Source organism: Sycon ciliatum, chromosome 5, assembly GCF_964019385.1.
Source record: "Sycon ciliatum chromosome 5, ocSycCili1.1, whole genome shotgun sequence".
In the NCBI taxonomy this organism is placed as follows: domain Eukaryota; kingdom Metazoa; phylum Porifera; class Calcarea; order Leucosolenida; family Sycettidae; genus Sycon; species Sycon ciliatum.
The window spans coordinates 28276207-28303314 of NC_088647.1; the positions used below are offsets into that span (position 1 = coordinate 28276207).

The following is a 27108-nucleotide window of genomic DNA, read 5'->3' on the forward strand; positions in this document are numbered from 1 at the left end:
CAGTGACCAGGTGACAGTTCACTGACACTGACAGACTCAGTGACAGTGACGTGGTTAGCACGATCTTCAGGCTAGCCTAGGGTCCGTGGCGTAGGGATCTGACTAGGGAGCAACCAACAGTTTCCATGGTTTCGTTCCCTGTATCGCATTGTGGATTTGTCTTGTTTGATGACGTCAACAGATGTCCAGGCATACATGTATCTGCCTACTCGATACTCGCCACTCGCCAGTCAGTTTGTGGTCGACCGCCCAGCTATAGCCAGGCAGGCTATGCTAGCTAGCTGTCCATGATCCATGACAGCTTCATTTTTATGCGGTACTGCACTGGGTAGATCTACTGGAGGATCGCTTTCCGAAATGCTTACGAACGGGGCGTTTTCGGCACGCGGCTGCGCCGTTTGCGGTACCGGTGGCCGATTGCGATCAAAACGTTCACCAACTGTTGAGGCGAGAGACAGCTAGCTCTTCATGTCTGCACCTGTACATGATATTGTAGACTGCAAACAGGGAGGTGAGAACGGGAATGCATACCCCAGTGCGGAACATGTCTAAACTTCACAGTCTTCAGTCTGTAGTCTACAGACTACACACGCACACACTCACACTCATACACGCACACACACACACACACACACACACACACACACACACACACACACACACACACACCACACACCACACACACACACACTCACACACAATGCAGTGTACGTCTAACGCCATAACAAGGTGCTGAACACTCGCGGACACAATCAAACACACAGTTGCGAGAGCAAGACGATCGTGCGTTACACTATTATTTTACTGAAATGGCAGGGTTCAACTTTGAGACTCAGCTCCAAGAGAGACTTGGTGTCCCAGATGCAATTTGGCTTGGATACGTCCAAGTTGACCTGAACAAACCCGAGATAGGCCGTGGCTCGGATGCCACTGTGTATACAAGTGAGTTGGAGGGTCTCCCTGTTGCTGTGAAGGTCTTACATAGTATTTTACTCCAACAGGGCAATGTCGGGCGTGCAGCTCTTCTGCAGCGATTCGGCACTGAGTGCCTAGTCATGCGGCGACTGCAACATGAAAGAATTGTGCGACTCCTCGGGATCGGCATTGCTCCCAATCAATCTCCGTGTATAGTGGTAGAACTGATGGCCGGCTCGCTATTTGATCGAATTGGAGTTGAGCCAAGAGAGCCATTCGCTCAAAGCCTTCAGTATCTACTCGACGTGGCAGAAGGCTTGCGCTTTCTGCACGGCAAGAACATTTTGCACCGCGATTTGAAACCACGTAACATCTTGGTCACGGCAGGGCGAGCCAAGATAGCTGATGTTGGTTTGGCCCGCACTCTTCACGGTAGTCAAGGTGCGGACGTCACGGCTTTGACACGATGCCCCGGTACGCCTTATTTTATGCCGCCAGAGAGCCGACAAGTAGGAACAGCATACGACGAGAAACTGGATGTGTTTTCTCTAGGAGTGGTGATGCTGTCGCTGCTTGTGGGACGACCGCCTTCCCCAACTGAAGCTACTGTTCTGCTGGAGAATGGAACGCGGAGATCAGTTCCGGAGGGTCGCCGACGCAAAGCAGATCTGGATCGACTGGGCTCGGATCACCCACTGCATTCTCTAATCGTGTCGTGTCTGCATGATGATCCTGGATCTAGACCAACATCGGCTGATGTTCACATGCACTTACTGCAGATCTCACTTCCCTCTATGGTAAGGATGTACTCACATAGTATAACATGACTTTGTACTCACTGTGCTGTACTGTTAGCATACAGCCTAGCTGGGTATACATGCAATGTGTACATGTAAATGGGAAATACTGGCTGATGCATGCCTGAATGTTGCAGCTACCAGAGCATACATTAGACCTGGCTTTGCCTATCTACACACTCATACTCTAAGGGCGCGTTCGCCAAATTGTCACTCTTTGACTTTTCCAGGAGATTCGTTTTTCTGAAGAGGTGGCCTTATTGGCCTCTTCAAAAAAACGAACTCCTTGAAACTCCACAACCTCATCCGATGGGAGGGGTGGATTAGTTCCGAAGAGTTTGATATGGCTACGTCATGTAGTACGTGGAGATGGTCGATCTGATCGGACGTCATCATCGCCAAGACAATTCGACTGAAAAACTCTAAAATGACAGAAACCGTTCTAATGGGACACTTTAACTAATCTCTTTTATAAATTTGTTTGAACAGTTGATGAAGACAATTCGAACGCCCCCTAAGTCTTAGCTGGCTGTGCAGCATGACATTATATTACACATGATAAGGGTGCTGATATTTCAGTGGAGGCGGCGCACCCTGTCTGGACTGTTACACTTCAACAAGGCAAAACACTGACGTGTGCAAAATGATTGTATTGAAAAACACAGGCCTCACAATAACATGCTGGCTGGTGACTGGCTGTTCCCATGACATAAGCCATGTGACGTGTACATAGCAGTAGTATGCATCTGCAGTATGCATAGTATAGCCCAGTGAAATTATGTAATCAACTGGGGGGGGGGGGGGGGTTGTTATAGATTTGTATAGGTCCCTTATCCAGAATGATAACATGAAAACATAAAGTAGTGGATCAGAGCCCTAAAGGGTCGTCCGTGATTAAAAAATTAAAAAATCCGTCCTCATACAAAAGGGTTTGGGCAGTCAGGAGTGCTGGCGGAATTTAATTTTTTTATTTTTCCGAGTCCAATTTTCATAAACCTTTTTTTTTACTTCAGTGACTTTCATACAGTTGTTGCACTGACTGTGCAGGGTACTGACTGTACTCGTAATGTCGCAAACACCAGTATGATGAACATGTAGTTGTAGGACGTGCATGGCCGTTGGTAGACCTACTAAAACAAAAACAAACAAAAACCAGAAACAAAACAAACTAGTACAGTAGCTACTAGTACAATGTACCTGACACAGGTGCAGTCAGTGACCCTGGGGTCAGGAGTTCTTATTTTCTAGCTGGGCATTGGGAAAAATCAAAATATTAATGGGAAAAAATGGGGTGGGGTCGGTGGGTGGGTTAGAGACAATTTTGCACGAGGACGGATTTTTTAATTTTTCGATAATTACGGACGAGACTCCTAAATCCATAATAGCAGTGACCGGTTAGTACTACTCAATATACAGAGATTACTGCTCCACTCCGTCAATTTTGAATTCTTCCTTGCAAAATAATTGAATGCTCTCTTTCGGATTTGTGAAATTGTCTCGTTGTACATCACGAGATTTTTGTGTTTTCTGTGATCCATAGGTAGAAATGCTTCAATTGGGTGCACGCAGAGCATAATACTTGTGTGTGTGTGTGTATGCGTGTGTATGCGTGTGAATGTATGTGTTTGTGTGTGAATACGATCATGTGTGTGTGTGTGTGTGTGTGTGTGTGTGTGTGTGTGTGTGTGCGTGGGTGGTGTTATTTTTTACGTGTCTGTCTAGTCCGCAGATCGCTATTTGAGTCAGTTTTCAGACATTCTGACTCAATTGCAAATGATCTCCACACAACAGCAGGCAATCATCACCCGAGTGACAGCTGTGGAAGAGAAAGTGAACGGCATGGATGCATTGAGGGAGAGAGTTTCCACCATCGACACTAACCTCAGTGCCCACTCATCAACTCTCACTTCACTCAACTCCACCGTGGACTCACGCTTTGCTGCAGTGGACTCACGCTTTGCTGCAGTGGATTCACGCACAGCTGCAGTGGAATCGCGTGTCTTCACACCTTCGTCTAGATCCAGCACTATGCCTACTCAACGTCTGACGGCGACTACCTCACAAAGCCGTGACTCTATTCCCAAACCCACTCCATCACCACGCTGTACATCTTCTGCAACACCACTGATGATGTCATCCAGCGCTTCCTCAGCTCAAACACCGGCTAGAGTGCCCAGACAAGGGTCAGCCTCAGATCAGACTACCTTGCCCAGAAACACGTTGTCACCTTCACCATCAACAGCATCATCAGCAGCGGCAGCAGTAGTAGCTGCATCTCCACCACGGAAGGTTGGTCTACTTTTGAAAGGCTTACTTTTACAAGTACAAGTTTATGCGACGGTGTATACAAATTTCTCCTACAGTCTGTTACCCTGCATGACTGGGTGTGTAGTGGTACGTGTATGACGTCATGCTTTACAGTATTTCCCCGTAAGTTAGTACGTACTAACTTTCGAACTTAGCAGCCACATGAGTACTAACTTTCAGGGGTGGTACTATCTTTCGGGGAGTACTTTTTTATCGGGGGTAAATGACATGCAGTGGGAAGCCTGCGCAACTCTAGTGTCCGTGCATATGATGTGTGTACTGTACATGTAGGACGGGTTCGAACTTACTATCTTTCGGGGGAACTGTCGTTCGGGGTGATAACCTCGGCAGTGGAAAGTGTATTTTTTATAGGGGGGGGGGGGAGGGGTACTATGTCATAGGGGAGAACTAACTTACGGGGAAATACAGTAGTTGAGTATAGTTTACATACACACAACACTGGTGTCTGTTCAAGTCAGAGTTCCACTATGCAGGGCAAAACCATGAGTATATATGACTAGTTGCACTTCAAATGATATTAGTTTAGTCCTTTCCTTCGTTCGTTTTGCTGCCGACTCCATTGTTGTTGCCTCAATGTTGAGTTGTGGTCATGGTAACGCTTGAAACTGCTTTGTCATGGACATTCCGGAGGATTGATAGCGCTGCCCATTTTTATCAATTTTTATAGGGTTGTATAGTCAAAAATGTGTTCCCTCACCTTAGGGTGATGTATATCCCATCATCTACTCCTTATACGAAACATGAGGCCAAAGAAAATTTGAAATCGAAGTATGAAGTGTATGACCACCCAGCCAGGTTTGACATCACTCTGTTCTCCCTCTATGATCCTAGTGTTGATTGCTGTTGTTCTTACTGCTTCCCTGTATTGCAGCGTGATTACACACAGATCCGCAAATCAAAGTACTCATTTGGTAGACAGGGCAGTGGGAGAGATCAGTTTGGCGGCCCTTGGGGACTAGCAACCAAAAAAGCTGGTGACCTGATCATCTGTGACGCCATAAACCACAGCATAAAGGTAACTGAACTCACAGTACATTGCTATCCGACAAGTACAGTTTGTATATAAATGTCACTCTGATAGATGACCTGCTCAGAATGGTCTGTGTGTGCATTAGTAGAAATGAAAAATAAGGATCCCAATTGGTCAGATTGAAGATGCTCAAGACTGTTTGAAACAGTAGTAGACAATCCCTTGGATGAATTCTTCAACATTCTAAATTTTACGTTATTGCACCATCCAGTTAACCTGTAAACCCAGTGAACACAAGAGCTGAGAAGTTGATATTAACAGAATGTCATTTCTCTTCAGAAGTGATCAGTTTTTCTAAACCATCAAACTTGAGAAAGGCGACAATTGTAAATCACAAAAGACTTTGAATACCTGTGACACCCCCACACCTAAATGTTTTCTTGGCCGAGCCATTCCAATTGCACATCACCACCGCAACGAGGACATTTCCAAAGAGATATTGATATCTCAGACCCTGAAGCCAGTTGCTTTGCTCCAACAGAGCTCATCAGTGGTGGTTGGTGAAAGTTTGTGATTCGGGTGAAGGGATAATGTTATGATAGGGTAAAACAGTCGAAATTGTGCGCTTTCTACGTCGAAGTGTGGCATACCATGTGACACTGAGGCTATAGGTGATAACAGGTAGTGCAAATGTGCGTTACTGGGACATGCTTTCAGGTCGTCTGCAGTACTAGAATTGGTACAAAATCAAAAAACAAAGAGATGTGCTACTAGTAGCCAATAGCCACTCATACATACGAGTGCTGAATGTCCAAACACTGCACGCTTGTATTGTCACATCTGTTAAAACTTTCGGTTATCACCGGCCTAACCCCTTTGTTTGCTGGGACATGCCACACTAGAGACTCGGAAGGTGTGAAATTGTGAAAGTTTTCCCCTATACAAAATCAATCACTCATTGTATTTTAATCAACCATTATCAACAACCTCCACTGATGAGCTCTGTCACCATGTTGGACCAAAAAGCTATCTGGAGGGTCTGAAAAGTCAATATCTCAACTAAATTGTCCTGGCTGTGGTGGTGATGTGCAAGTGGAATGGGGTGGCCGACAGCGCATTGGGTGTGTAAGTGTGACTGACAGTTTTGGACGATCTTTTCGCTAGATTCACACTATAGAACTGCAACCAAATGTTTACTACATGTATGTTTGGATCTGGGCTATGTATGGGTGCATGGTTGTGTTAACATTTGTAAATTGTATTTCTTTTTGTCAATACACTTAGATACACGGTGTTGATGGCCAGTTCAAGCAGACGACTGGTCGGCACGGTACAAACTGTGGAGAGTTCGACTTCCCAACAGCTGTGCATGTAACAGATGATGAACGAGTGATCATTACTGATACTTTCAACAACCGACTACAGGTATAGTCTTGGTGTTCCAATCATGTTGTAAGGATTACATGTAAACAGTAGCCTCTTTTACGTGCACAATTGATCAACAATGCAGTAAAGCCAGCTGTTCAGAAAAACTTCAAAAAGGCCCAGAGAAAGAAAAGAGAAAACCGGAACACGGTGAGGGGCTCCCCGTAACTACATGTAATCACTTAGAGACGTCTAATAGGCGGTTCTTTCTTGACCCACCTACCCCCAGCAAGGCCCCCGAAAAGTGCAGATAATACCACTCATAATAAACACCATGCTATGAACACATATACGGTACAGTCGACTCCACTTATAACGAATTCGCATATTAACGAATTTCGTGTTATAGCGAACCCTTGTCCATATCCCTGTTTGAAACCATACAAAATTTGACCCTTTATAGCGAAGTTACAGCAGCGTTTTCATTTATAACGAACCAAATCCTGTAGGGCTGCATGTAAAGCAAGTGCACCTGAGTCATACTGTCATGGGCTACATGTGCACCTGAACCTGAAACCAAGCCCAAGGATCCTGTTTCACACCTACAAGTCTGCTGGTAGCTGCCTGTCACTGCATGCAAGCGCATGTTTCTGGGAGTACAGAGTATGGCTGTGTATGTGTCCCTGTCTACTCTGCCGTGACGTGTGTAGTGCAGTGTAGTGCATCTCAACGCCTACCTGTACTAGCTGTAGCACTGCTACATCATGTACATGTACACACGCGGTATGGTATGCATGCACTCTGAAATGTATTTTTTAGAAACGCCTTGTAGGCGAACCCACCACAAACGCCTGTTAGACTTCTCTAAGTAAATACATGTGTTTACAGACGACCCCTGAGTAATCAACAACATACAATTACACATACATGTACATTTTACACAAACTATGTTGTCATTGGATACCCACATTATAACCCATACAGAAGTAAATACCTCTTTGTAATACAATTTTATTGAAATGGTTTTCTTGCTGCAATGATGAGCACTTACTAACTAATGGCTCATGTTGCGAGCAAAACCTGTATTTGTTGGGCAGCACCACTGTTATTTCACACACACTCTCCTCTTCATACATTGGCCCACACATGTTAACACCCAAACACACACTTACACTAACATACAGTCACACACGCTCAACCACCCACCCACAGAATACACACTCAAAACCTTGCACATACCTGCATGCATGCATTCTCTCTCAAGTGTACACAGAACCACACACACTGCCAACTTATGACATTTCGTGGCCAAAGGCCGATGTCAGATGGTGTGATGTTCCTATCAGCCACAAGGAATTTTTATCTTATCGACATTGATATTTAAGGCCAAAGAAACAGACACATCTGGCAACGTGTACAGCCCCCCCCCCACAAAACACACACACACCTGAACACACATGCACACACACACACACACACACACACACACAAACACACATCATTTACCATTTGACGCCCATCGCCGGAGGCGATGATAGCGATGCTACAGCAGAAGCCATAGCAGCTTGTGCTGAGTGGGGGGGGGACACACACACACACACACACATGCGCGCGCACACACACACACACCAGGGTCGGATCCAGGATTTTTCCAATGGGGGTTCAATTTTTTCCCACCCTACCCACAATGACGAAATGATGAGTCATTGATGACATACACAGGTATAAGAGGGTCACACGTTCGCGTTATCGGTACAGCACGACAGCCCACATGTACTGTATATTGCATCCTGTACTTGAATATGCCAGCTATACAAATGAAACTTCATTTTCCCTATTTTCAACACTCTGCAGCTAAAACAAAACATTGTTAAAGACACGCAGCACAAGGAAGAAATTTTCAATTTCTTTGCTGCAGAATAGGTGATTGGTACTTTCTCCAGTAGCTCGTCTGTAATGATTGTCCATAATATTGTACTCCGAGCGGCCTGACGTTGACTCCACTGTACAGAAGGTTCCATATGGCAGGCTTCCTGCATCTTTCGTGTCTCAGTCATAATTGTCCCCAGTTCGGAGAAATTTTGATTATTGGATGATGGGACGGTGAATTTGAAGGAGATTTCCAAAGTTTCGCTCTTTGTTTTACCTGCGACACTAGTGGCTACACTTTTCTTTGGAGTGTCACCAAAATTCAATGGCAGCTGGTCTTGAGCCTGCCTCTTTAGACGCTTCGACGAACTCTAAGACAGCTCAAAAATCACGAGCCGCGACGACAATTACAGCACTGCACGGCCACTATTAAGAAACTAGTATTTGAAACTTACTTTCGAAGTTTCCACAGCAGCTCAACAAATGCATGCACCTCTTTCTCCGAAGCGAACGCGTAGCTGTATATTCAGTGCAGATTTACTTTACTTTGTATTATCTACGTTCAACACAACAAAGTACAATGTCATGTAGATCTACCAAGCTGCATAGCTACCGGACCGCTCTGGCCTGGGCCGACTGGGCCATAGCATGGGGCGTGCACGTCACATGGGCATGGGTTAGTGGTCACACCCGAACTATTGTCGGAAAAAGCAGGGGGGTTCGTTCGAACCCCCGACCCCCCCCCCCCGGATCCGCCCCTGCACACACACACACACACACACACACACACACACACACACACACACACACACACCTGTCCTGTAGAGCCACTGCCACAGGGGTCACGTGGGCCCCGGAGGGGCATCAGAGAGGAAGATGGAGCACGCAGGCTGATGACGCCGGAGATGGTGGGGCAGACGGAACCGGCGAGAACACACGCATACATGGCTGAACGAATTACGCTGCTGGGCAGTCGGGCGCGGGCCAGTCCTCGAGCACCGGTGACGACCGCGGCCTTGCACAGACCGAAAGCAGCACACACACACACACACACACACACACACACCTTTGACCTTGACCTTTGACGCCCATCGCCGGAGGCGATGATAGCAATGCTACGGCAGAAGCCATAGCAACTTGTGCTGGGATTACACCATTCAACAGCTTGCAAGGCTGAAGAATTGACCGTCACTATTCAGCCTGGTCTACACCATACAGCTATTTGGAGTGACATTTTCTGGCCAGTGAATCCCTATTTTTGGTCTTTTCATTTTTTTTTCACACACACACACACACACACACACACACACACACACACACACACATGCACGCACGCACACACACACACACACACACACACACACAAGTACGAGTATACATGTACTAGCCTTATACGAGTTTATTCCCGTAGCTATTTAAGTTGGTGTTTGTTTGTGTGTTTGTTTGTGTCACGCCTGGCGCTATCCGTATCTGACGGCAAAAAAGCATAGGATGTTATAAATTTTTCAATTCTCCTTTTTTTCAGGCATATCCTGGGATTCCAACCCGCACTATCGCCCTACATGCATTCCCGCATACACTTCGCATTCATACCCATTCTTCCAAGTTGCTTTACGTTATTAGGGAGGTTTCGCTCTACGTAATTACGTATGAAAATCCGTATGTCGTACGCGCCGGGGAGCGAGGGCAACTTTCATACGTAAATCTCTCTACGGATTTCCGTAGGAAAGCACTTTCCTACGTTGGGTCCTCCGTAGGACTTTTTGAAATATTTTTCGCATTTTCCGCATTTGTCCATGGCAACATTCAAGCCGCGCGAAACACAAGGTACACACACCGTACACCACGTGCAAAATAAAATGGAAAATGCGGTTTCGGTTCATGGTGCATGCGGTGGGCGCATGCAGCCAACGCGTCTCCAAAGCAACAACGCATGTTTAGCAATCGTGGAGAAATCACGTAGAGCGAAACCCAACAGCTCTGATTTTTACGTATGAAAATTCCGTGCAGTTCCTACGTTATTTTCATACGTAATTCCGTAGAGCGAAACCTCCCTACTATCTTGCGTTTGAAAGCCCTATTTGAATATTGCGGGCAGCTGTATGTGGCCAGCTGTGTTTGATGGTACGGTACGGTACGGGAGACGGTTTCGTATTACCCTCGATCGTACCTGTCCCGTACCTATCCCCTACCGTACCGTGCGATCAAAGACGGCTGGCCACAATACAAAATAGAGCTTTCAAATGCAAGATCACAATGTGAAACAACTTGTAAGAATTAGTATGTATGCGAAGGGTATCGGGGGATGCATGCAGGGCGCGCGATAGTGCGGGTTCGAATCCCAGGTTATGTCTAAAAAAAAAGGAATTTTTAAAGAATTTATAACATCCCTATACCCCTAGTTTGTAAAGGCAAGCCCCTCACCCCTGCAGCCACCGTGAAGTATCTCGGACTACTCATCGATGAGCATCTCACCTTCCAGCCGCAAGTCGAGAAGGTCTGCGGTGCGGTGTTCGGCAAGATTGCCGCCTTCAGACATGGCCGAAAAAACCTAACACCTGAAGCGAAGAGGACGTTCTATTTATCCATTGTGCAATCGACTCTCGACTATGCCAGTAACGCTTATCTGCACTGTCTCAGCGCCACCCTGTTCAATAAAATCGTGACGGTCAGTCACATAGCAATGAAGAAAGTTTTTGGGTTTGACCGTATGATGTCTACTGAAATTGTTCTCCGCAAATATCATCTCTATTCTTTTGAACAGCGCACACATCTTAAACTCTATGTTTTCGTGTACCGCTGCTTGACCCCACATCTTGCTAGTCCCCTTCTCCAATCCTTGTTCCAGCTTAGGGCTGCTGTGCCTGGACACCAGGCTCGCACGCGCGGCCAGGCACAGCGCGCATTAGTTCTTCCGCCTGTTTCTACGCAATATGGCATGCGTTCTATTTCTTTCCTGGCGGCAGACAGATGGAATGCTCTTCCCACTGACTGCCGTCAGGCCCCGTCTCTTACTCTGTATGTAAACATGGTAAAAATTCACCTAGGGTTCCCAGTAAAAAGGCAACGCCTGTTGGGACTCCCCTAGTAAAATAATAAAATCTACTACTACTACTACTACTGCTTTTTTTGTCTAGGTCATCAAGGCAAAAAAGCATAGCGTAGGGCCCTGAGCTTCCAAGCTCTCTCGTTTTCCATAAAGTAGTAAAGTAGTTCCGTAAAGTCCACTGATGACTGCAGCAGAAAATTGGGTCTGGAATTACACACCCTTTTTAACTCTAAACGCGTTTACTTGCATGGTAATGTCTCTGGCACTAATACTGCTTATAGTGCTAATTATACTTTTGTCTCCTCGAAAACTGTACGAAGCATTTGACGAGGTTATTTGCCATTTCTAAATCATCTTGATTTCTCCTGTCCATCTCCATGCCCCCTCTGCAGATCACTGACAAGGACTTCTCCAAGTTCAGCACCATAGGACGTTTTGGATCAGGAATTGGCGAGTTCAATTTCCCAACTGGTGTTGTCCTAGTGAACCACAGCATACTGGGCCAGTGCCTTGCTGTGACAGAGTACAATAGCCATCGGGTTCAGGTAATAACCAGACAGTACACACTGTACATGTACAGTTGTATTGTGTAAAATCCCTCTCCTACCCACTAACAGTGTACTGTGGTATACATAAAGATAGAACTAGCCTATATCACTGTTCAGCATCAAATTGTGGGACTGTTTTCAATCATGTAACAGCAGATCAATCATATACTCTTAACACAGTACAATCCCAGTTGATAATTTTAGGATGGAAGTCGATTGTAACATAATTATGCATTGGTAAGCGTGCATGTGTGTGTGTGTGTGTGTGTGTGTGTGTTAGGAGGGGGAGTGGAGGGTGAGTGCATGTTTGATGGGTGTGTCAGCTAGTTCTGTTGGTGGGTACTCTGAAGCCAGATTGTGACTGCGTGTGTTGCCATCTACATACATGTATTACAGTATTACGTAGCGAAGAGCCACAGCGGACAGGTGGGGTGCTGTCGCTGCGCTGCAAACGGTGACCTGTGCAGAGACTGTAGATGCTGCGGCCTCAAGCAGCCCTGTACAAACTGCAGGCCAATGATGGATGGGAAATGTCGCAATCCGCATCCACCTCGAGCTGATGATAGAGGTCTTGTGCCGATGGCGGCGCACTCCAATGGAACAAGCGACTGTACCACAGTGGTTCATGGTTCCTTGGGAGGTGATGACTCCAGCTTGGCACAGCGGCGGGGTATTCCTGCTTGCCCAGTGCCGGTTCTACCTGGACATGAACCAGTGTCGGGCGATCTCATTCTCTCTTCTGCTGGCCGGCTGGATAGGAGCGTCGATGCACGGTCTTTACCGGTAGCTGACAATGATGAAATGGACAATACTAGAAATGACAAACAAATTGAACCCTTTAAAACCGGAGCTGATACCAACTTACCTGATGGACAGGAAGCGGTTGATCCGCATTCCGCTGTCGACACTTTTGCTCCGGTATGCTCGCCGGGCGTGTATGACACCGGGTCCTTGCCTGGGGGACCTGTGCGTGGTAATTCGGTACCAGCCACAAGTGACTTACACTCTGCTTCCCGGGAGACCAGGGGGCACACGTCCGGGGATGCTGTTGAAGTGAATACCGCTATGTCGACCTTGCGTGTGCCCAGCCGGAACCCATAGCTAGCTCCGACCCGTCGTTCAGGCTTGGTGATTTGTCTGCAGCGGAGACAGCTGGAGCCATAGAGGCTGCATATAACAAATGTGTTCACTTTCGCCCGAATGCTTTCTCTGTGCCGTCTGGAAATATTGGAAGACGATTTATCACTACCTTGACATCGTTCTATTCCTGCTTCGGAGATGGGGGATCGTATGAAATGATCGCACTCAAGATTGCAGCCGTCTACCAGATGCTAATGCTGCAGAAGCCGGACTGTGACAATAATAAATATGGTAAAATACTTGAGCGCCGCATGGACCAGTGGTCGAAGGGAGATTTTGCAGAGCTGCAACGGGAAGCAGACACCATACAGACCTCTCTTCTATCGTCCAAGAACAAACATAAACGTGATTCAGTGGGTCCGTCGGTTGACCCTGCTAGGCGTTTTGCAGATTATGTCACCGCGGGCAAAGTGGGCAAGGCGCTCCGTGGCTTGACAAGCGGTGATGATGGAGGCGTGCATCAGTTGGACGACGAGATTGACGGACGCACTGTCCGGGATATCCTGAAAGACAAACATCCACCCGCAGAGCCGATGAGCGAGGACGCCGTTATTGGTGGTGATCCACCTGCTCCACCTCATCCGATCTATTTCAGCAGCCTTGGACGTCAGTCGATTAAGAGTGCAGCGCTCGGTACGCAGGGTGCTGCGGGGCCGAGTGGTGTTGACGCCGAGAACTGGAGGCATTTTTGCGCTAGTTTCTCTGACGCCTCCCAGGGCCTTTGCGATGCACTAGCATCGTGTGCAAGGCGTTTAGCCTCCACGTACGTGCACCCAGCATCTTTGTCGGCTTTCACTGCGTGCAGATTGATAGCGTTGGACAAGCAACCCGGTGTCCGGCCGATTGGAATAGGTGAGGTCGCTCGACGCATTATAAGCAAGGCCATCCTCTCCGTCGTAGGCCAAGCCGTCCAGGAGGCGGTTGGGTGTATACAGCTATGCGCTGGCCAGGATTGCGGTATAGAGGCGGGAATACATGCGATGCAGCAGGCCTTTGAGCTGGATGACACCGAAGGAATTCTGATGGCGGATGCAAGTAATGCGTTCAACAGACTAAATCGACAGACTTGCTTAAGAAATGTTCGGCACTTGTGTCCATCACTTGCTACCGTTCTTATTAATACCTACCGTGATCCAGCTCATCTCTACGTGGACGGTGAAAGTATCCTGTCGCAAGAAGGGACAACACAGGGTGATCCCCTTGCAATGTACATGTACGCGTTGGGAATAATGCCCTTGATACGTTTGGCGGATGAGGCGGGTGCGGTGCAGTCATGGTTCGCGGACGATTCATCCGCTGCTGCTCGTCTTCGCAGACTCCGTCTATGGTGGGACATAATGGACAAGAGAGGACCGGCATATGGATATTACGTAAACCCAAAGAAATCGGTCCTTGTCGTCAAGGAAAGGTGTTACCAGGAGGCGACTGAATTGTTTCGAGACACTGGTGTAATGATAACGGACGAGGGATCACGATATCTTGGCGCAGCAATCGGATATCAAAACAAAGGTGGACGAATGGATGGGGGAACTGAAGAAGCTAGCAGTATTTGCACAAACCCAGCCGCAGGCTGCGTATTCTGCGTATGTGACGGGCCTCAGGGGTAGATGGGCGTTCCTCTGTCGTACCATGAAGGTACCCGAACCCATGTTCCAACCGCTGGAGGACATTGTGAAGTCTGAACTGATTCCCGCCTTAACTTGCCGTGCACCCCCAGGCGACACCCTCCGACGGCTTATGGCTTTGCCGTGTCGTCTGGGTGGGCTCGGTTTGATTAACCCTGTGTCCCTATGCCAACAATACGACTCGTCGGTTCGGATGACCAGCCCTTTGTCTCGGAGAATCTTGTCAGGGGATGGCTCCATCGGTGACTCGGTAGTGTTAATCAGATCGGCCAAGAGAGACGCCAAGGCATCTTCTCGACGTCATCAGAAACTGGAATTCGACGCGATATCGGGCAGTGCGTCGGAGTCGCTACGACATGTCATAGACGTCGCGAAGGAGAAAGGGTCGTCGAGCTGGCTGACGTGCCGTCCACTTAAGAAATATAATTTTAATTTAACAAAGGGAGAGTTTTGGGACGGACTCTGCCTCCGTTACGGATGGACGCCGGCCAGGGTACCGTCACACTGCTCTTGCGGCCAAGAGGCAACTGTCGCGCATTCCCTGTCGTGCCCCTATGGAGGGTTTCCCTCCATTAGACACAATGGTATTCGGGACGTCACGGCCCGGCTGCTGGACGAGGTGTGCACCAGTGTGTCCATCGAGCCCTTGCTGCAACCGCTGACGGGGGAGCGTCTTCGCTACCGGACCGCAAATGTGGAAGACCGTGCCCGGTTGGATGTCGCTGCCAATGGTTTGTGGGGCAGTCGTTTTGAGCGTACACTTATTGATATACGGGTTTTTAATCCTCACTGACGCTCAAATCGATCTGCACCACATACTACTGTGTATCAGCGACATGAAAAAGAAAAGAGAAGGCACTATGAGGAGCGGGTGAGGCAGGTTGAGCAAGCCTCCTTTGTTCCGGCGGTCATGTCAGCCAGTGGCGGAATGGGTCCAGCATCAACAGCACTGTACAAACGAATTGCTCATCTGTTGGCGGAGAAGAGGGGTGAGCATTACTCTCATGTTATGGCATTTGTTAGATGCAGGATTTCCTTCAGCCTTCTGAAATCCTGTATCATGTGCATTCGCGGTTGTAGGCGTTTAAATTTTGGTTTGAAATTTGCACCCTCCTGCGGAGCCCACGCTGCTTTGGCAGTGGCGGAGGCTCGCTTGCCGACGTAACCGTCGGAGATCATCATGAACAATGGACTGACTAATTATTCACTTGTCCTGTCTTTATAAATAACATGTTTAATATTGCATATGTTCTTGGTTTAGTTTTTGGCCTTTTTCGTGCTTTGGAGTTGATAACATTTTCCTCAGTTAAAAAGTCAAAAAAAAAAAAAAAAAAAATTACACTATTACGTTCACTGGGGGGGGGGGGGGGGGAGGTAAGTGCTGCCAAACCCTTTTCTGCACCATGTCCTAAACCACTCACACATGTGTGGTGAGCTTATAAGTGGAATAATTTATCGAAGTCCATCCAGAGTTAGTCGATTTCAGTATAAGATATCTGCCGTTGGATGGATCGATAGCCAATCCATCATCTGAAGATGCCTTTGAATCCCTTGCCGTTCAAGCTTTGGAAATGAGCACGTAAAAGAACAAGCACATTGGTATGCAGGTTGGGGGCATTGGTATGACGTGGGTGGGTGGAGCCGTTTGAGTGTGAGTGGGCGGGTCCATTTGGCTTGTGTTTGTTTGTGGGGGCTTGAGGGTGTGTACACGAGTGTGTGCGTGTTTGTGCGTGTGCAATGTGTGTATGTGCAAGCATGTGTGTGTGTGTGTGTGTGTGTGTGTGCGTGCGTGCGTGCGTGCGTGCGTGCGTGCGTGCGTGCGTGCGTGCGTGCGTGCGTGCGTGCGTGCGTGTGTGTGTGTATGTCCTCTGCTCTGGTGGAGGACGGTTGTACTTTTTTGGGCTCTTGTTTCTGGCCTCCATCCGTGCTTGTCCTCGCCGTTGTGGACGGCCTGGGGTGTCCCCAGCCGTCCAGGCAAGCAACGCCTGAGGTGGGGTCTTCAACGACAGGAGACTTGGTCGGATAGTTACGATGCCGACACTCTCCTTGTCCCCCCACCTCGGAGTCCTTCGCGAGGCCATGCAAGCCCGCGAGTGGATCAAACTATCGCACGAAGGCGACGACCTGGAGCGACTCTGAGCATTGGCTCATGGAATGTTCGCTCTCTTGTGGAGAGTGATGGACCAGTTCAGACGGCAGCCGTGAGAGGAATTGTTTCCGACGATAAGAAAATCTTTCAAATAGTTGAATATCTTGAAAATTTGAAAATGGACATCGCCGGTCTTCAGGAAACGCATCGGTTTGGCTGTGAGCAGTACAGAGTCACTGGAGCGGAGGTCATTACTTCTGGACGCCCAGTACCTGGAGTCGGTGAGCCATGTCAGAGAGGCGAGGGGGTTGCGATCGTGCTCCGCGGAAATGCCTTGAAAGCTTGGCGTGCGGGTGGATGTCAATCGCCGCCGCTCTCTGCTCGTGTCATGTCACTCCGCTTGAGATTCGAACTGGAAAATGGGAATACAGACTGGTTTACCATTGTCACCGCGTATGCCCCGACTTTTCGGAGCAAACGCTCTGCAAAGGACGAGTTCTATGCGTCGCTCCAGAATGTCATGAACAACATCGCCCCCAAGTAAAAAATTCATTTTGCTGGGCGATTTCAACGCCAGGTTCGGAAGTGGACACAGTCAGGACAGCTGGTGCAGGGTGCGTGGCCCGCATGGCCTTGGCATTTTGAACTCTTCTGGTGAGCACTGTTGTATTATGATGTAATGCATTACTTAGCCATGCAAGAGCATGCGCGAGATACGCATCTCGCAGCTGCCTACTTTCATGCAGGATGTCGGGGTTCTTATGATTTGCCTACAATGGCCAAGTGAGAATATAATCCTATCGTAAACAACTAACTTGTTTACCCCGAAACATGGTGTCAGAAGTAAACTAAATAAACGCCCTAGAATTGTCGCAGTAGCGCCACCGGCGCAAGAGGTAAAATGGCAGAAGCAGCCGGATTTACCCCGCCGTCGATGGATTGGCAAGCCGCAGATTTACCTGACGAATTCGAGCGGTTCCAACAATACTGCCTTCTAGTTTTCCAAGGGCCCTTTTCCGACAAGTCCGACAAGGAAAAGGTCGCCTATGTCATGCTATGGATCGGGAGAACTGGTGTTGATGCTTTCAATAGTTTCGAGTGGGATAATGCAAGCGACAAATCCAAAGTAGCTGCCGTCTTCAAGAAATTTAATAAGCATTTGCAGCCACGAATAAATGCACGACTGGCTCGGTTTGAGCCTCAGAAATACCGCCAGCAACCCGACGACTCTGTAGATGATTTCTTTGCGAGGTGTAAGAAGAAGACGTCCAAGTGCAAGTTCAGGGACGCTCAGGAGACTAACGATCGCCTGATAGAACAGCTAATCGTGGGGACGAAGCACTCGAAAGTGCAAGAACGCCTGCTGGAGGGTGGTAGTGATTTGACTCTGGACGAAGCGCTTGACAAGGCCCGTACCTATGAAGCAACACAGCGCCACATGGAGCAGCTGTCCACCGCCACCAGCAGCAGCCGTCTACCTGAAACGGTTCACGCCATTACCAAATCTGTGGGACACGCAGACTGCGGCAAATGTGGACGAACCCACCACCCAAGCAAGTGCCCAGCGCACGGCTCCACCTGCAACAAATGCGGGAAGGCGAATCACTGGGCAAACGTATGCCGCTCGCAGGGGAGAGACGAGGCACATGGAAGGGGCCAGCAACGCGGACGCTGGCGCCAGAGGAGCCCCAGCCCGCGGGAGCGCTACCCCCAGAGGAGCCCTAGCCCACGGAGACGCTTCGACGCACTGCATTTCGACGCCGTTATCATCGACAGCGTCGAGCGTCACCAACCGCCACTAGAGCGAGAGGTGTTCGCGACCCTCAATGTCAGCCTGGACAACACCAACAGACCGGCCACCTTGAGAGCCAAGGTGGATACGGGCGCCCAGGGCAATATATTGCCGCTGAGAGTGTTCTGCCAAATGTTTCCCCAGCACGTCGGACCAAACGGATACCCAAAGCCGAAGTCCGTGAAGCCGTCAAGTACCACCCTCACAGCGTACGGCGGATCCAAGATAAAGCAATGCGGAACCCGTCCTATTCCGTGCTCTTACGATGGCAAGAGTCAACTCGCTGACTTCTACATCACGGACTGCCCTGGCACTGCTATCATCGGCCTCCCGACAGCGACAGCCCTGCAGTTAGTCACGCTGAACTGCGCTGTCCAGGAGAAGCCAGCGAGCATCCGAGACAAGGACGACCTGATGAAGCAATACCCGAAGTGCTTCGATGGCATTGGGAAATTCCCAGGCAAGTACCACATCAAGGTGGACCCCAACGTCGTCCCGGTTGTACACCCTCCACGCCACCTCCACATCATCGCACTGAGAGACGAGATCAAGACGGAGCTGGAGGACATGATCCAGAACGGCATCATCACCAAGATCCAGGAAGGCGGACCAACAGCGTGGGTAAACAGCCTCGTGTTCCGCCTCAAAGACAATGGCAAGCTACGCCTGTGCCTAGACCCCAAGGACCTCAATCACGCCATCCTGCGAAAGCACCACGTGGTCTCCACCATTGAGGAGATCACCCCGAAGTTGAGAGGTGCCAAAGTGTTCTCGATCGTCGACGTCAAATGTGGGTACTGGAATGTGGAGCTCGACGACGAATCCAGTTACCTCACCACCTTCAACACACCATTCTGGCGCTACAGATTCCTTCGCATGCCATTCGGCCTCAAGATGTCGCAAGATGTCTTCCAAGCAAGGATCGACCAGACGTTCGAAGGGTGCTCAGGCGTCACCGGCATCGCAGACGACATCGTCACATACGGGAAGTCAGACGAGGACCATGATCTCAACATGCACCAGATGATGGTTCGCTGCGAACAATCTGGTCTCAAGTTGAACCCAGACAAATGCCGCATCAAAGAGGACAAGATCAAGTTCTTCGGCATCATCTGCAGCGCTGACAGAATCCAGCCCGACCCGAAGAAAGTCTCAGCGCTGAAGCAGATGGAGTACCCCGAGAACGAGGACGAGCTCCAGACGTTCCTCGGGCTAGTCACGTACATGAGCCCGTTCATACTGAATGCCAGTACACTGACCGCGCACCTGCGTGAGCTGACCAAGCCAGATACACCGTTCGCCTGGACAGACAGCCACCAGCGCACCTTCGACAAGGTCAAGGCCGCCATTTCGACAGAAGTAACGCTCAGTTACTTTGACCCAGGCAAGGCAACGACACTACAAGTCGACGCTTTCATGAAAGGTCTCGGCGCCACTCTGCTGCAGGACGACAAGCCTGTTGCATTCGCCAGCAAGAAGCTTACCGAGATGGAGTCTCGCTACGCCAATATTGAGCGTGAGCTCTTAGCTGTCGTATACGGGTGTGAAAGATTCCACACTTACCTATTCGGTCAGTCATTCACAGTAGAATCCGACCACAAGCCGCTGGAGTCAATCAAGCTCAAGCACCTCCGCGCAGCCCCGCCGCGTCTACAGCGCATGCTGCTGAAGCTGCAGCCGTACGACATGACCATCAAGTACCGCCCCGGAAAGGACATTCCGATCGCAGACGCGCTATCCCGACTGTCGCCAGAGGAAACAGAGCCAATTGAAGACCTCGACGTCAGTGTACACGCCGTGTTCCCGCAATTCAGCGATGCAGCGATGACGAGGATCCGCGAGGAGTCGGCTAAAGACGCCGAGGTGTCAGCACTGAAGGAGATGATCTTCAGTGGCTGGCCATCAGAGAGGAGCGCGGTGCCGGCAATTCTGCTCCCGTACTGGAATTTCCGCGACGAGATGAGCACCGGGGACGGTCTCATCCTGAAGAGCAGTCGCGTCCTGATCCCCCCGCCAACGAGGGGGGAAATCCTCAACAAGCTGCACGCCGGCCACCAAGGCATAGAGAAGACCAAGCTGCGAGCCAGAACGTCCGTCTTCTGGAAGGACATCAACAAGGATATCGAAGCAACTGTCTCATCTTGCACGACGTGCCAGCGCCACCAGAGCAGTCAAGCCAAGGAACCACTGGTGCAGCCCGATATTCCGCCAAGGGCATGGCACACCTTAGGCACGGACCTGTTCTACCTCGGCGGGTCAGAATACCTCATTGCCGCCGACTACTACTCTAAGTACTTTATCACCCGGAAGCTGCCTGCCGGACAAGCGACCAGCAGGGCCATCATCCAGCACCTCAAGGAGATTTTCGGTGAGCACGGCATCCCAGCCGTGCTGAAGTCGGACAACGGGCCGCAATACAGCAGCTATCTGTTCGCGGAGTTTGCTGCCGAATATGGATTCCGCCACAGTACGTCGTCGCCACATCACCCGCAGAGTAACGGGTTTATGGAATCGCAAGTCAAGATCGCTAAGAGAGCTCTCGAGAAGGCAAGGGAGAGCGGGACCGACCCGCACTTAGCACTGCTGTGCATTCGCGCCACCCCAGTGTACCAGGGCTTACCGTCGCCGGCCGAGATGCTGTTCGGTCGTCAGGTACAGGACAACCTGCCTCGCAAACACCAGCGCGACACTCGGGACGAGGCCATCCAACAGAAGCTCGAGGAACGGCAGGACCACCAGAAAGTACACCATGACCAGCGAGCGCAGTACCTCCGCCCCCTAGTTCCTGGTCAGCACGTCGGCCTCCGCAGCCCGACCACGCACCTGTGGGAACCTGGTATCGTAACCCAGTCTGTCAACGGGCCACGGTCATACATGGTGCAGCCTGACCATGGGACAGAAGTGCGGCGCAACCGTACCCACCTCAGAGAGAGGCGGGTCCACTTCCCGCCGGATGCCAGTCTCGCAGGCCCTCAGCCGCCGAGTGACGTGCCATCGCCGTGGACCGACGTTAGCCAGTCTCAGCCGCCGTCACCGTGTGACGTCAGCCAGCCTGCTGAACCTGCCACCCAGCTGTATCGAACACGGTCTGGCCGCGCAGTCGCACCCAGGTCAATCCTGGATGTGTAGGGCCAGAGAGGCCTCATGGACCTGTTCGCTTATGTCACAGTAGCTGAGGTGCCATTGTTATATTGTACATAGAGCTATTGTTGGATACTATGTCTCTGTATTGTTAGCACGCCGTCGTGTGCCATTCATGATTGTTACCTTGTACATAGAGCTATTGTTGGATGTTATGTTCTATATTGTGAACACGCCGTCATATACGTACGGTATGTTATGTAGGTTGTTAAACTCCTTTATGACGAAGGGGATGTTGTATTATGATGTAATGCATTACTTAGCCATGCAAGAGCATGCGCGAGATACGCATCTCGCAGCTGCCTACTTTCATGCAGGATTCTTTAGATGTCGGGGTTCTTATGATTTGCCTACAATGGCCAAGTGAGAATATAATCCTATCGTAAACAATTAACTTGTTTACCCCGAAACAAGCACCTCCTCAGTTTCTTGGCCATGCATGAGGGCTGGATATGTAACACTTGGTTCTGTAAGAAAGCAGAGTTGAAGGGTACGTGGATGCACCCTAGGAGTCGCCATGTGCACTGCATCGACTACATCATAGTTGCTCAGAGGGACCGTCACTGGTGTACGGATTCACAGATTATCCCATCGGCTGAGTGTGGCAGTGATCACAGTCTACTCGCAATGCGCTTCCGGATGGGTCGTGTCAGGTGGCGGAAACCGGCCACACAGTCCAAGAGGGCTCGTTTTGCAATGTGCCGCTTACCGGATATTGTATCCACTGATGACAATGGTCAAGTCCGCCGTATAGTTGACGAGTATCAAGACAGTATCGCTGCCAGGCTCAGGGGCGCCGCCGACCCCTGCTCCACTGTTGATGAAAAATGGAACAACATCCGTGGTGCTATGACAGATGCCGCACAGTCTGCCTTGGGCCGCCAGGGTTGCCGACTGCTGGTTTGCTGATAGCAGGGATACTTTGAAGCCGCTACTGGTGGAACGTAATGCCTGGCATCGATCTTGGATAACGAATGGCCGTCGGAGCGATGACTACCAGAAGCTGCGCACGGCACGACGACAGGCTAGGCAGGCAGTGCGCACGGCTAAGAACCAGTGGTTCGCCACAGTTGCGTGCAGGGTTGAGAGTGGTCGGTTTAATTCCGCACGCGTGTGGGCCGGAATACGGTCCTTACAAGATGCCCGATCTGGCCTCAAGCCAATCTCAAATATGGCAATCCTAGATGAGAATGGCAACATCTGTACTTCTCCGGCGGAGCAGGGACAGCGAAGGTCGCGCCACTTTACCAAGGTCTACAACATCCCCAGCACATTCGACTCCGGTGTTATCGATCAGGTGGAACAGCAGGACATTGTCAAGGAGCTTGGCGAACCACCGAACCTTGCTGAGCTTCAGCGTGCGGTGTCAGCCATGAGCAATGGGAAGGCAGCTGGCGGCTCTGACATATTACCTGAGATGGTTAAGGCCGGTGGCCCCGCTCTTATGTGTGCCCTCTTGGACCTCGTGTGTACCGTGTGGGAGGCCGAAGCAGTCCCTCAAGAGTGGGTGTGTAGCAATCTGGTCCCCATCCCGAAGAAGGGCAACCTTGCCAAATGCGATAATTGGCGGGGCATTGGTTTGTTGGAGGTGGTTGGCAAGGTCGTTGCTGCCATGATTCAGCGCCGCTTGCAATCTTGGGCCGAGACCATCCTTCCCGACTCCCAATGTGGTTTTAGGAAAGGTCGGTCATGCACGGATATGGTTTTCGCCGTTCGGCAGGTCGCAGAGAAGCTCTACGAACATCGGTGCAAGGGTTTTCTAGTCTTCGTAGACCTCCGTAAGGCGTATGACTCTGTCAGCCGCCAATGCCTATGGATTATCCTTAAGAAGGCAGGTGTCCCTGAGCGCCTCATCAATATCATACGCTCTTTCCACACCAATATGACATCAACGTTGAAGATCCCGGGAGTTGATGCGCCACCAATTGAGGTGCAGAACGGTCTCCGGCAGGGTTGCTGCATGGCACCGGTACTCTTCAATCTGTTAGTGTCGGCCGTTTCCAGCAGTGGCATCGTGCTGTTGCCGATATTCCTGGCGTTGGAATTCCTGTGGCAACAAACCCTGGGGGCAGTCTCCTATTCAGTCGGAAGTCAACAGACAAGAGCAAGGTCCATCGCGAGTGTCAATTTGCAGAAGACTCTGCTCTGCTGGCTACCACTCATGATGGTGCACAGCGGGCCCTTGACCAATTCATACATGTAGCGTATTATTTCGGCTTGACAGTCAACCTGGACAAGGCAAAGGTGATCGCTGCTGGATATGGACTCGCCGAAGCAGACTGGCTGCCCCTGGACGTGGCGGGTGAGGTGGTCGAGTGTTTAGATAGTTTCCGTTATCTTGGCTCTCTCCTCCACACGAATGGCCGATCCACCCCAGATATCAGCTCACGCATTGCCGGTGCATCACGTGCATTTGGAGCCCTGCGCCAGCCGGTTTTCACTGACAGCAACCTCGCACTTCCTACAAAGCGGCTTGTGTACGGGGCATGCGTGTTGTCTCTGCTTCTGTACTGTGCTGAGTGTTGGTTGCCGTTGAAGCCCGACCTTGATGCACTGTGCTCTTTCCATCTGCGCTGCATTCGTTCCGTGATGGGTATCAGCCAGCGGAATGTCTGGGACGAACGACTGACCAGGGTTGATGTTCTGGAACGGTGGAATCCGCTTCAGCCCCGTGACATCCCCAGCCTGCTGACATCGCGCCGCATGGAGTGGCTTGGGCATGTTGTGCGAATGCATGAGGAGCGTGCCCCGCGTCAACTACTGTTTGGCACCCTACATCCTGTCCGTCCAATGTGCGGCCCGAGGAAAAGGTGGCACGATGCTGCGCGGAAGGATCTGGCGGCGTTGGGCATCGACGAATGGTATGACTTGGCCCAGGATAGACGAGAATGGCGGGCCGCTTGCAATGTTCTGCCCCCGCCTGAACCCGTTTGTGAGCCTCTGCGGATACCTTGTGCCGAGTGTGGCCGTCTCTTCTCCAGGAGTGGTTTGCCTCGTCATAAATGCCTCGATGAGCGCCGCAAACCTGTATCAGAACAGAGAGGTAGCCGAAAATTTTCTTCCTGCGAGCACTGGTTCCGCAGTGCCGGAGGTTTGGCGGTCCACAAGTGCCCCAACTCCCAGATGCTCCCCGCGACATCATCTCGGGCTCCGTGCCGGGCGGCGGTGTCTACCATTGCTGCTCAGGCGACTCCTCCGCCGCCGCGTGTGCGGCTCGCCCTCTCATGCTGCAAGGCCCACTGCGGGGCCTGTGGCCGGTGCTGCCGCTCTACTCATGGATTCCAAATCCATAGCTGCCAAAGATGGCTCTCTCGTCGTGCCGATTGAACATGGTCCCTGATCTCTCGGCAGACTGCCGACTTTCTGCCGTCGCTCGTCATTTTCATGTTGTCGGCCCCGCGAGGGGACACATGACCGTAATGGCAGTGTTTACCAGGACCAGGTGTGTGTGTGTGTATGTGTGTGTGTGTGTGTGTGTGTGTGCATTTTCAAGTCCACCCAGAGTTTTGGGGATATCAGGGGGTGTCGGCCGTTGGGCGGTTCAATAGCCAGTTGAGTCATCTTTCCAAGATTCCTTTGGAGTCTCTCTCCCCTCTCCCGGGGAGACCCACGTGGCCAGTTTTGGCAGTGAGCAACAAGTACAAGTGTGTGTGTGTGTGTGTAGTGTGTGTGTGTGTGTGTGTGTGTGTGTGTGTGTGTGTGTGTGTGTGTGGTGTGTGTGTGTGTGTGTGTGTGTAGTGTGTGTGTGTGTGTGTGTGTGTGTAGTGTGTGCGTGTATGTGCAATCATTTGTGTGTGTGTGTATGTGTGTGTGTGTTTGTGTGTGAGTGTGTGTGTGTGTGTGTGTGTGTGTGTGAGCGTGTGTATGTATGAATATGCATGTGGGTTCCATTGGCATACCGGTACATGGCTACATGTATGTGTTAAAGAGACCTTCTTAAAGCTCTGTCACAGCCCAACCACAAATCTATTTGTAAGTTACATATCTCACAGGTTCACACACACACACACACTTGAGAGGAATCAAAAGCGTTTCTGCTGTAACTCTGAGTTTCACGGTTTTAATCGATCATCAGACAACAACTCACAGGTGTATATTCTTCTATGTACACTGGTACTGTACAGGTTGTGCCATGCAGTGGTGAGACAGGATATGCATTTGGAACAAAAGGTAGTGGTCAAGGCCAATTTCAATTTCCAACCGGCATCACAGTGTACCACAACAGGTTGTTTATTGCTGACCGGAACAACCATCGCATCCAGGTATGTTATCATGTTCAGCTGGCAACAACGTCAACAATGATGCCAAATACGACAACAACCGCAATGCCAACGACGGCAACAACGATGATGACGATAGAGACGACAGCGACAACAACAACAACAACAACAACAACAACAACAACAACAACAACAACAACAACAACAACAACACCAACATTAACAACAACAAGTTACAACAAAAACTACTACTACTAAAACTACTACAGCAGCAGCAGCAGCAGCTACAGCAATGGAACCAGTAGCTAGTTCAGCTTTATATCGTTGTGACAGGTATTTATAGGTGGTTGTTCCAAACTTTGGTGCTTACACTTCATTCTGATTGACTTGACACTTGACTGACTCATGACTGCCGTCTAGAGCCCATGAGCAGCAAGTAGAATGTTTGACTCAGAAAATCTGGAAAAAAGTGCCACCCTCTGCAATGTGCAGTGTTCCGGGGAATGCGCCCTGTATCAGCTGAGCTTCAGAACGTTACTGTAATCAGTACTCTGAGAGCACTGCAAAATGTGTTGCTCTCTGGCAAGAGCCGAGATCCAAAGTTTGGAGTAGCCACCTTCTTCAATTATATCCACTGAAATTGCAAAATCTACATGTAGATCTGGAATTATATTGTTTCTTTTTTGCATGTCTAGTGTGCATGAGACTTTACTGGTATTGACAACCCATTTATCGGAATATACACTGGACAGGGTCGGGCAGGAAAATATTCATCCAATCAGAAATGAATGTGTACGTTATGCAAGTGCTTGTTGGCCATGTTCGCCTGTTACTTGTCCTTTTCAGTGTAAGAGTGTATAGGCTGATGTGAAGTTAGACTCTTAAACATCATGTCTATACATCATGTCACAAACCAAACAGTGTCTGTGCTACAATAAATACATAAATAGTAATCAAATGTTGGTGCCAGGTCCATGTTTTACCTCAGGTTTTTGAGTTTTTACAGTTGCACACCAGTAACCTTATCATCACTACAGTCATAATGATAGTAGCTATGCACTGTGTGTTGGAGTATTATTCTTACACTCCTGTTATATCTATACTCTTTCTGTCACCACAGTGGTGTGTGTGAATGTACAATTTTTTATTCCTGCAAAAGGTGATGACCGTCGATGGAGAGTATATCACTTCGTTCGGTTCTCAGGGCAGCGCTTTCAGGTTTTTCACTTCGTTTGGGTCAAAGGGCAGCGCTTTTGGGCA

General features: G+C 49.8%; 1 protein-coding gene across 1 annotated transcript; it reads left to right on the forward strand.

The window, feature by feature from the left end:
* Positions 1 to 672: 672 nt before the first annotated feature.
* On the forward strand, positions 673 to 26449 carry LOC135818244 (serine/threonine-protein kinases PknA-like). Its single transcript, XM_065331603.1, has 6 exons — positions 673 to 1712; positions 3435 to 4001; positions 4912 to 5055; positions 6295 to 6435; positions 11686 to 11838; positions 25753 to 26449. Exons 1-6 carry the CDS (start codon positions 810 to 812, stop codon positions 26104 to 26106), a joined length of 2262 nt encoding a protein of 753 aa, XP_065187675.1. The 5' UTR covers positions 673 to 809; the 3' UTR covers positions 26107 to 26449.
* The last annotated feature ends 659 nt before the right edge of the window (positions 26450 to 27108 follow it).